At 33.8% G+C, this 11,022-nt stretch overlaps 2 protein-coding genes across 2 annotated transcripts; both read right to left on the reverse strand.

Annotated features, from left to right (window-relative positions):
- Positions 1-1,685: 1,685 nt before the first annotated feature.
- LOC134261618 (uncharacterized) lies at positions 1,686-5,228 on the reverse strand. The gene is made up of 3 exons (XM_062744041.1): positions 4,194-5,228; positions 3,595-3,868; positions 1,686-3,278 (listed from the first exon to the last, which is right to left on the reverse strand). The coding sequence occupies exons 1-3, from the start codon at positions 5,012-5,014 to the stop codon at positions 2,721-2,723; spliced, it is 1,653 nt and encodes a 550-aa protein (XP_062600025.1). The 5' UTR covers positions 5,015-5,228; the 3' UTR covers positions 1,686-2,720.
- Positions 5,228-9,470, reverse strand: LOC134261619 (uncharacterized). Its single transcript, XM_062744042.1, has 4 exons — positions 8,969-9,470; positions 7,793-7,867; positions 7,128-7,199; positions 5,228-5,957 (listed from the first exon to the last, which is right to left on the reverse strand). The coding sequence occupies exons 1-4, from the start codon at positions 9,396-9,398 to the stop codon at positions 5,239-5,241; spliced, it is 1,296 nt and encodes a 431-aa protein (XP_062600026.1). The 5' UTR covers positions 9,399-9,470; the 3' UTR covers positions 5,228-5,238.
- Positions 9,471-11,022: the final 1,552 nt, after the last annotated feature.

Raw genomic sequence — 11,022 nt, forward strand, 5'->3', positions numbered from 1 at the left:
ATGATGCCAATTTTCAAGAATTGCCAAAAGTATTACAATTTTAATGCCCCAAATCTTCCAAGACCAATCTTTGAAATTATTTTTTTTTTATTTTATTGTACAGATATAACTCTAAACATAATCTTTGCAAAATATTGAGCTTGGGAGATAATAAATAATTTAGATATGGGAATTCACATATCACCAATTTAATAAAAAAAAACATTAAAAAAATTATATTTCGTACAATCTATACAGCAAAAGATAGAACTTTAAATTATCAAAATATACTAGTTGATAAACATATGACTTTCCCATAAAATACTTTTGTAATTTTTTTGAAATTGGTTTAAAAAACTGTTTAAATAGGGTGATTTTGCATATTGCCAATTTGAGAAAAACCATGTCTTCCTCATTAATAATGCTGACTTACATTTTTTTCGTATACATGTTGAATGACAATATTTCTTTTTTTTTATATTATCAAAATTATTCTTTAAAAATTGAAATATAATAAATTGTAGTTACTTTTTTTTAATCTTGTGGCACTCTGACAACTAATGATACATGTATTACCTAAAGAGACAAGCTGAATTTTAACAAGAGGCCCAGGGGCCACAGCGCTCACCTGAGCACATCGGGCTTGAATTTACCCCCCCCCCCCTCCAGGCGTTCATCATTTGAACAAACTAGAATCTACACTACCTGAGAATGATTCCATATAAATATCACTAATCATAGCTTTGAAGTACTTGAAAAGAAGATTTTAAAAGGTTTCCCTATATATCCCTATGTAAAACTTGGGTCGGTCATTTTGACCCCACCCTAGTCCCGGGGGTCATGATTTGAACAAACTTGAATCTACACTACCTGAGGATGATTCCACATTAGTTTCATCTTTCCTGGCCCAGTGGTTCTGGAGAAAAAGATTTTTTAAGATATTTCCTATATATTCCTATGTAAACCTTTGATCGGCCATTGTAATCCCACCCTTGCTCCGGGGGTCATGATTTGAATAAACTTGAATCTACACTACCTGAGGATGATTCCACATGAGTTTCATCTTTCCTGGCCCAATGGTTCTGGAGAAAAAGATTTTTAAAGATATTTCCTATATATTCCTATGTAAAACTTGGGTCAGCCATTTTGGCCCCACCCTTGCCCCGGGGGTCATGATTTGAACAAACTTGAATCTACACTACCTGAGGATGATTCCACATGAGTTTCATCTTTCCTGTCCAAGTGGTTCTTGAGAAGAAGATTTTTAAAGATTTTTCTTATATATTCCTATGTAAAACTTGGGTCGGCCATTTTGGCCCCACCCTTGCCCCGGGGGTCATGATTTGAACAAACTTGAATCTACACTACCTGAGGATGCTTCCACATGAGTTTCATCTTTCCTGGCCCAGTGGTTCTGGAGAAGAAGATTTTTTAAAAATGCAATTAATTTTTAACAAATTCATGATTATCTCCCCTTGGAAAAGGGCGTGGCCCTTCATTTGAACAAACTTGAATCCCCTTCACCCAAGGATACTTTGTGCCAAGTTTGGTTGAAATTGGCCCAGTGGTTCTTGAGAAGAAGATGAAAATGTGAAAAGTTTACGACGACGACGACAACGACGACGACGACAACGACAACGACAGACGACGGACAAATTTTGATCAGAAAAGCTCACTTGAGCCTTCGGCTCAGGTGAGCTAAAAAAGGCTCTATGAGGAACTTTTGATTGGCAATATTATATCAGTCATACAAAGAGTTCAGTTGAGATATAGGAAGTTACATAATGTTATTCAAAGAAAATAAAAAAAAATTCAGAGAGTAATTTTAAAATTTTCCAACACTTATCAATCAGTGAATGCATACACAAATTATCTCAACTCTAATTTTATATATTCTAAGTGTGTCTTAAAACAATGTGCCAACACTTTCAAATTTTATATGAAAACATTTACAAATAATTTTTTTCAATTCTTTAGCTACTTTCAAATTCACAAATACATGTATATAGAATTTCATTCAGTGTACAACTACAGAAAATATTTCATTATACTTGCTTATTAATCTGAAACACATACACCCTCCCTCACTCCCTTTCACACACACACTTACACACTAGTTCACATGTAATGTTGTACAAAAATGTAAGCATTTTTCTAATCTACAGAGGATCTTGATCTTAGCCATGGTATATTTATTGATAGAAAGATAATATATATAAAAAACCCATAGATTGTTTTTATATACTCAACAAAAAAAGAAACGCATATTATTCAGGTTAACATATAAATCTAAGTTTTCAGTTTAAACCTTCTTTTTTTAAATTGATTTTAGAGTGTGTTGCTATAAAAATCAAATTGTCATAAACATGATTAATCAACACTTGGGTTTTAAAACTCCACCTTATCCTTTAAATAGATCACAGGTATGGAATGATAAAAAAGGTAGTCGTTCCATATACTTTTTCAAAATTTCTTTGATGAGTAAAACAATATGCGTTTTTTTCTTTGTTGGGTATATTTTGACCGTTCAAGCTTGCTGCATACATTCATTAAATGTATGAAAAACAACATTAACCTAAAAGTTCATTCAAGTTGATCCACGATTTCCTTTAATAAATCCTATATATTTGCATGAACATCAGCATTTTCAATGTCTTCCAAAGCATTTTCCAAATCCTCATCTTTCATGATATTGGGATCAAGTTTGATACGTGAACTTTCTAACGGTTTTGATCTTAATTTTACAAAATTAAGAGGCTCTTGATTTGTGATGAACTTAACCACTCCTCTCTGTTGAAATGCTTCAATCCATTATCATTCCTCAGATATTTGAGGTTAGCAGAGATCTTGTCAAAGTTGGGTCTTCTCCCTGTTCTTTCAAAGTCAAGGTACATGCTGTAGAGGAATTCTTTGACTTTGGCACTGAATCTCTTTTGAGCCTTTGCTGTTTTAAGGGCCCATCCTTCTGGTATGTTTTCGGCAACACCCAAAGTACCCTTGACCAAGACCTTGAAGTTCTTTTCCACTGCAATACATTTTTCAGCCCACAAATGCTTCACCTTATCAAGAGTATTTTCTGTGTTGCAGTACAGATGGTTGCCTACACATATATGGCACTCCAACAAACATTGCTTCCTATAAACTTTCATGCATCCTTGCTCAGGACAGGCAAATAATCCTGACTTTGTGCCATCTATCTCCTCTTCCTTATTTATCTCTTCATCAGCTTCTGTTTTGTCCTGCTCATGTTTTACAGATCCTGGAATATAGCTATCTGTTCTATGAAATTGAGTGTGTACCTATTAAAAAAAACAAAACATTTTTTTTCAATTAAAATTAAACTTTCATAATAAAATAAATAAATTCTTCAGATTTTCATCATAACAACATCATATCCTACGACAGCAACTATTTTCCCGCCTGTGCCAAAAGGGAAATAGCTGCAGTCTCGGAGGACAATAATCATAGCCAATAAATACATTTTACAACAATTGTGGTGTGCAATAAAATATATCAATGTGTTATTTATTCTATTTATTCTATTTAAATAGAATACTTATATTTTTTGTGACTGTTAGATTTGCAACTTGGCATTATTTTCTTGTATATACATACCTCAAAGCCAAGAATTTGTTCATTATCTTTGAAATGGGAACTTGGTAAAAAATAACCCCTTCCGATTCCATATGCCTTCCTAAATGTGACCCCATCAGGATGAAATGATATGTTGTTCATCAGGCTTATATTTGGAATTTTCGTTTTCATCCTCATCTCCTGGCTCTGATCAATGGACACCACTGAAGTAACAACACCCTTTACTCCTCCATTAGAATTCAAGGCGATTACCATATCATCTGGCGTTAAAACATCATGCCCTTCACCTGAAAATCTACATGAAAAATAGACATTGTACATGTGAGTGAAACTGTCTTTAGGAAAATTTCATTACATCTGCTATACTTAAATTTCATCAGTATAAATGATGTTCAATCAATTTGCTCACGATATTCTCACGTATAAACGTCTTCAGTGTTTTTTTGCAAATTATCACGTTGGCAAATTGTTTGATAACATCAGAAAACAAAAAAGTAAAGTTATTCCTTCATTAAAAATCATTTTCACAATAAATGAAATCATGAGAGCCATAGATTAAAGTACTTTTCCATTGTTTAAATTCTTAATTTGTAATTATAAAACTTCCAAATTAAATTTACCTCAGTATGTGCATCTTGCAATGGGCTGTCTTGGCATCACATATGTCCTTCCCAGACTGTGGCTCACTAAAATTGTATTCTAAGATCTTGATCCTAGAAAGCTGGTTCAAATGTTGCAAGTAAGACACCAAACTCGAACAGTGATAGCACCCTGCATTGTCACTCTTCAAAATAATCTCACTCACATTGGGAGCAAAACTTGGCATCTGATTCAACAGGTCAGTGATAATGTGTGCCACAGAAAACCACCCTTGGTTTCCCAGTTGTAAGATGTGAACAAAAGTATTGACAGCTAAGTGGTTTTCCTGGTCGATAGCTGGATAGGCAGCACGAGTAATGACAGATGAAAGATGCCAGCTTATACCTTTTTTCCCAAAGAAATCACTTTGTGATTCTCTGTGCTTAATGGGCAAGAATTTCATTGCCCAATCCATGACCACTAATGCTTGATTAGGTTGCAAGTCTTCCAAGACATTTTTCTTAGCTTGGTCTTGATGTACTGTTCTTACACAGTGTGCTTTCCATGACAAAATGTTCAATTTTGATTGATTGATTTCAAAGTCAATCTCTTCCATTGTGTCTTTTGGAATGCATTCCTTGATTGTACATTCATCAAATTCTCTTGCCACTTCACACAGGGTTTTATCCACAATTTCACACTCTTCACATCCAGATGCATGTTCATGGTCACACTTTGAACGAAACGTTTCACATTTTGGATCACTAAGACTGAAAGTTGTACAGTGACTAACACAGGAGGAATGTGTTGACAGATGACCCTTGATGTCAAATTTCAAATGTTGATTTAGAGATGCTATCATGCTTTTCAATTCTTCAGCTCTTTCCTCTGATAATCCAAATGTTTCCAGTTTTGAAATGATTCCTTCCAACACCTCAACAGATTTCAAGCCATCAGCTGTGATGTTGTCAAGCCCATGAAGGTTCCTCTTCTGGGAAGCAACGCAAACTTTCAAAATGTTGTACAATGTAGATCGACTGAAAGTTTTGTACTCTTGATCTTTACAATAAGCTAAATAAGTGTTGATCAGCCTTGAAGATATGACATTTCGAACAACTTTGGGAATTTGTATTTCCACACCAGATGCAATTTCCTGGAGCCATATCCAACAACCTGATGATAAGCTGGACTGCTAATAAACTGAATGAAGTGTGTAATTTGCGGTACACTTAATCGTATTCTGTAAATTGTTGGCTTGTTGATGATTTGTCCTGGTGATTCCAATGCTGCATGCCTTCTTGCTGCATCAATTTTTGCAACTGTCATACCTGGGATTAGCCTCAAGAGTTTTTCTTTCGTAAACTTGTGAGCAAAGAGTGACAAAATCTGTACTTTGTTCAGTCGATTGTCTTGGTCCAAGTAAGCTTTAATCAAAGCTTTTGTCAGTATATCTTCATTCAGCAATTTATCTTCATTTGCTGTATGTTTTGATGCAAGTTCTGATATAACTTTATCAACCTGTCCTGGTACAATATGTTCAAGTAATACATGTATAGCATCATTCGCAATTGTTAAATACAAGGATTTTGTACTTCTTGATATGTTTTCCCATGGTAATTGCAGCTGGCTCTTTAAGGCAGGAAATTTTCCTTTACTGAGCAAACTCATGGCACGATTGAACTTTTCTCTGGTACTTTCATTCTCCAGTTCCCAATCAGAATGTGACTCCTGGGAAAAGTCAGAAAAATCAGAAGCCGTTGTTTTTGTTGTAGAACTTTCTTGAGAGAATTCTTTCGGCACATCTTCTGTAAAATAAAGCACAAAAGTAAGAATATCAGTTAAAGAACCAGACATACATTAAAAAAATCTTAACATTTCAGAATAGATTCTTTTCATATTTAATATATTCAGAAAGTAATGAAATCAGGCATGGAAACATTTTAAGATATGCACATTTAAGAAAAAGTACTGGGTCATCATCCTTGATTTTGCTTAAAAGACAACTGAAAATTCGATGGTAAAAATAGACTTTTTCCTCCTGTAGAATAATAAACAAGAGTCCCATGGGCCACATCGCTCACCTGGGCACATGGGCTAGTTAAAAACACAAATCAGCTCAGTATTGAAAAGATTACTTGCTGGGGGAGGGGGGATTTGAATTTTTTTATTACTTGAGAATGTCACTATATCAATAAAGCATATATGTATAATTTTGCTATGCTTTAGAAAAAGAGTTTTAAAGATTTTTCCTACATATTTCTATGTATAGATCTGATTTCCCATTATGGCCCCGCCTTGCCCCCAGGGGTCATGATATGAACAAACTTGAATTAACTCTAACATTTTTCCACATTAATATAACTGACCATAGCTTTGCTGATCTTGAGAAGAAGATTTTTATAAGATTCTTCCTACATATTCCTATGTTAAATGATGTTGTTACGTTAATCAGCCATTGTGGCCCCGCCCTATCCCTGGGGGATCATGATTTGAACAAACTTGAATCTACACTACCTGAGGATGCTTCCACTTGAGTTTTATTTTTCCTGGCTAATGGTTTTGGAGAAGAAAATTTTTAAAAGATGCCATTAATTTTTCATTAATTCATAATTATCTGCCCTTGAAAGAAGGCTCAGCCCTTCATTTGAACAAAATCAAATCTCCTTCACCCAAGGATACTTTATGGCAAGTTTAGTTGAAATTGGCCCAGTGGTTTTTGAGAAGAAGATGAAAATGTGAAAAGTTTAAAACAACAGCTACAACGACGGACAACGGACAAATTTTGATCATTTTGATAAAAACCAATATGGTAATCTAAAATTGATGTTTTAGAAAATGAAAGAAGATGAGATATTTCAACAAACAATTGAGTAGAATTAAAAGAGAGAGAGAATGTGCCCTGACATTCCTCAATCTTCTGTATCCCAGTATATGGGTATGTGTCAGGGGTCAAATATGCTGCTAAATGTTTCTACCTGTTTTTTCATAATTGCTGTCTTTTTCTGATTTAGTTGATTCTGCAAGTCTACACAGCCTCTCAAATGATTCTAATAAAAGAAACAAATACATACAATATTAGACTAATAGTCAAATTCAGCTACTAATACTATGACTGCAAGAGTATCATATCTAATAAACAAGGTGTGTTTGTGAAACAATGATGCCACCTGCATTGCAGATTATGGCATAAAAAGCATAAAACCTAATACCTGACAACAAAATTTTAGTGGACATCTTCACACAGAGAAAAAAGGGATGCAGCTCAAATTTTATGGCCATTCTCCTTAAAATGGTCTATTTTATATACTGTTTATACCCCCACTTGAAAAGCAGGGGAATATGTATATTGACGGGAATACCTGTCCATCTCCAAGCAAGACAAGGACTTAATAATCCTATGGGAAGCTGAGATGGGGTTGTTCATTTTGTGAGCTCGATGCCCACAGTACCTCTAGTTTAAATTTGAAAGCATTCCAGATAAAACTGTACAGTAAGATTTTTCATTTCATAATGATTGTGTTGATTGGACAAACATGAGATTGGATTTCTCTTAATTTTACTTTCTACACTTGTCCTTTACCATGTTTACATCAAGACAAATTTTAGATTTCTCTTACACACAGATATAAATAAAACTCACCAATTTCTTCCTGAAGGTTGATTTTGAATTCTCCGTGAGATTCTTTAAGTTTCAGGTAGCACTGCTTACAAATACCTGTATGAATAAAAGTCCTCAGTTTCAAACAATCCAGAAAAATTAGCTGACAATTTGTAATTGTACGACATAAACATGATAAAAGAAATATTTTTTAAGGTATGACAAAATATAAAAATATCTTAATCAGAAATTACATAAAAAAATATATTTTTATCATGAATCACCAGAACAGAAAGTAAATTTATACAAGTATCTCTTCTTTTATTTGATACTTAGTATATGTATACGGCTAATAAACTTGACAGGAAAATGACAAATCTCCTAAGTTTAATTTCAATAAATTATAAATAAAACCTTGCATTCATTTCACTTTAATTTCATATAAATATGTGTGAGTGAAGTGTATGCAACAGGGTTCAGATGGGGGGGGGGGGTGTTATTACGAGAATATTAAGAAATGTGTATAAATGACAGTTTTAGGGATTTTCATTTTTGGTGCTTATATATAATTAGCTCACCTGAGCCGAAAGCTCAAGTGAGCTTTTCTAATGAGGACTTTAACTTTTGTGAAAGCTTCCTAGGGTAGTGTAGATTCTAATTTGTGCAAATCATGACCCATGGGGGAAGGGTGAGGCCATAATAGGTAATTCAAGTTTTACATTAAAATGTATGGGAAAAAATCTTCTTCTTGGGAACTATTCGGCCAGAAAAGCTGAAACAAATATGAAAGCATCATGGGATAGTGCAGATTTCATATTGTCCAAATTATGACCCGTGGGGTAGGGCTGTAAAAATTAATCTTCAATTTACGCCAGCGATTTTCTTGTCGCTACTTCGATCAGTCTTTTTGTATTATTTCTTGTAGTTTAACTTTTTCTGGTTTTTAGAATGGTATTAGATAATTAATAAAATATTTACCTTTTATCGGTTTGAAACAGTAAATAAATCACATAAATGTGAGAGGACTACATGTGTATGCATTCTTTGTACATTGCATGCATATGTGGTTGGTTAGTTTCCCTTATACCTAGCAGAAACATGCCACATATGCCTACTAATCTATTACCATTTATTACTTAATTTGAACATAGAATTTTTTTTTACAATAACAATCACGTTTTCTAATATTGATCCATAAATGGACTTTTAATTTCTTACCAGCGCCAACTGTTATAATTTCCCTTGTGTGCAGCCAGTGCTGCTTGCAAGTGGTTGGCTGTGTACCCCTACTAGGCCTTTCTTTGCTGTCTTTGGAATGACCTGAAAATTGGCAAGTATGTCTTTTGTCCTTCCAATAGATTCCTAGTTCATCCCGATGCTTTTGACATATTGCAAGATTTAAACAAGAGTCATCGATAGTAAAAATACCACTTCTGTATAAAATGAGAAGTCCTTCTGGAATGTCACTTCTGTACCCAACATGTTCTGAGCAATTTGTTCGCCGAAGGTGTATTGTGGCGTCTTTTACACATTCAGTTATATTAAAATATCCCTTTTCACTCTCATAGTGAAGTGACTCACCACATTTTGAAGAAATACTTGAAAAGTCACAAATCCTGTTCTTATCTTCTGATTCTTCATCTTCCATGTTGTTACATCTGTCATTTTCACCCAGAAACACAGAAGAGCTCTAACAAGGGGAGATAACCATTTAACTCCAGAGAAAATTAGAAAAGGGGGGCAAAAATTAGCAAACGAATGTAAATAAAGTATATGAATCAGTTATTCCTGTTTTTAAGAATATATAAGATTTGAAATCTTCCTTTTTTAGTTAAAGATTGTAAAAAATAATCTATAAATATGACGATGGAATGTTATTTGAAATATGTGAAAATGTAGCAGAGTATGGTATTTCATAGTTAATTTACAACATGTAAATATTATTTCCCAAGCTCAATATTTTAACACAAAGTAGACTTTAGATCATTCTTTCAGTAACAATTAATTTACTTTAATTTTAAGATTGGTCTTGAGAGATACGAGCATCTAAAAATGGCTAAAAAATCGTACTCGTTGATTTAGGATCTATAAATAGATGTGTAAAAAATAAAATATTCATTTGAATTAAGTTTTTCTTCATTAACTGTGTAATTTGGACCATGACTTTGAAAATAAAACAAAATTTGAAAATAAACTGATGACAGAAGGTTACTTTTTGACTTGATCAATTTGTATTGATTTTCCATTAAATTTTGAGTGATTTCCGACAAATATGCAAATGAGCTGTTACTAAAAATAGATGCAGGGTCAACATTTTTTTGTGGATATTCTGACTTCTACCTTTAAGTAGAAAATTTTAAGCCACTAAAAACTCCCAAGTTGCAACCTTCCATTTGGACGATTTTTTGAATTTTGCATGGTTTTCTCGCGGACTGGCTCTTAACAACAGATTCAAAAAAACGTTTGATCGCGAAAATTAATCGTCGCGAACGATTGTACCCCGGTAAATCGCGAAATAAAGTCGTCGCGAATAAAAGTTAGTTTACAGTATTTCAGACTAATACGGAGGTTGGAATATGAGATTCCTTTTAAACTGCTTTTGTGTTATGTTGTACAAAATTATAATGGTATGGTTTGACAAAATATAAATTTCTACTACTTGGGGATGTTTGTAAGAAGAATATGGAAGGAAAAAACTAACTTTCTCATCTTCTTATCTCCTTGCTTCTCTTGAGGACATATTTATCGATTTTTCATCTATATCGCCACAAGAATCTCTGATGCCCATACTGTTGTACCATATATGTTTCAGTCAAACTTGAATTTGTACTACCTGATAGTGTATCACTAAATATGAACTTTTTTGTTCTTTTAGTGATTTTCTTAACCGTGAAAAACTTTCATTTTTTTTTTAATTTCATCTCTTGAAATGAAGCATTGCCTTCCATTTGAACAAAACTAAATTCTCTTCACCAAAGAATTTATTTTGGCAGGTTTGGTTAAGTTCCGTGTAGAAGTGGAAAAAAAATGAGTAGTAATATTGTAAATGTAATGCCTAGGTCACATTAAAGCCGATGGTAGGGCGACCAAATTTTTTTGGTATGGTCTGCTGACACGAGTATCGGGCGACACGGAGGAGTCACATGAATTCCTAGGAACACCGATGACTTGGATAAATAACTCCGAAAATCTTTTTTCTTTAGAAATCAGCAATATTTTTCATAGATCTATATTCAAAAAGGTGACACGAGTTATGGTTGCAAGGCAAAGTG

The sequence above is a fragment of the Saccostrea cucullata genome, unplaced genomic scaffold (genome assembly GCF_032062105.1).
Source record: "Saccostrea cucullata isolate Sc308-1 unplaced genomic scaffold, CSIRO_AGI_Scuc_v1 ctg1944, whole genome shotgun sequence".
Lineage (NCBI taxonomy): Eukaryota > Metazoa > Mollusca > Bivalvia > Ostreida > Ostreidae > Saccostrea > Saccostrea cuccullata.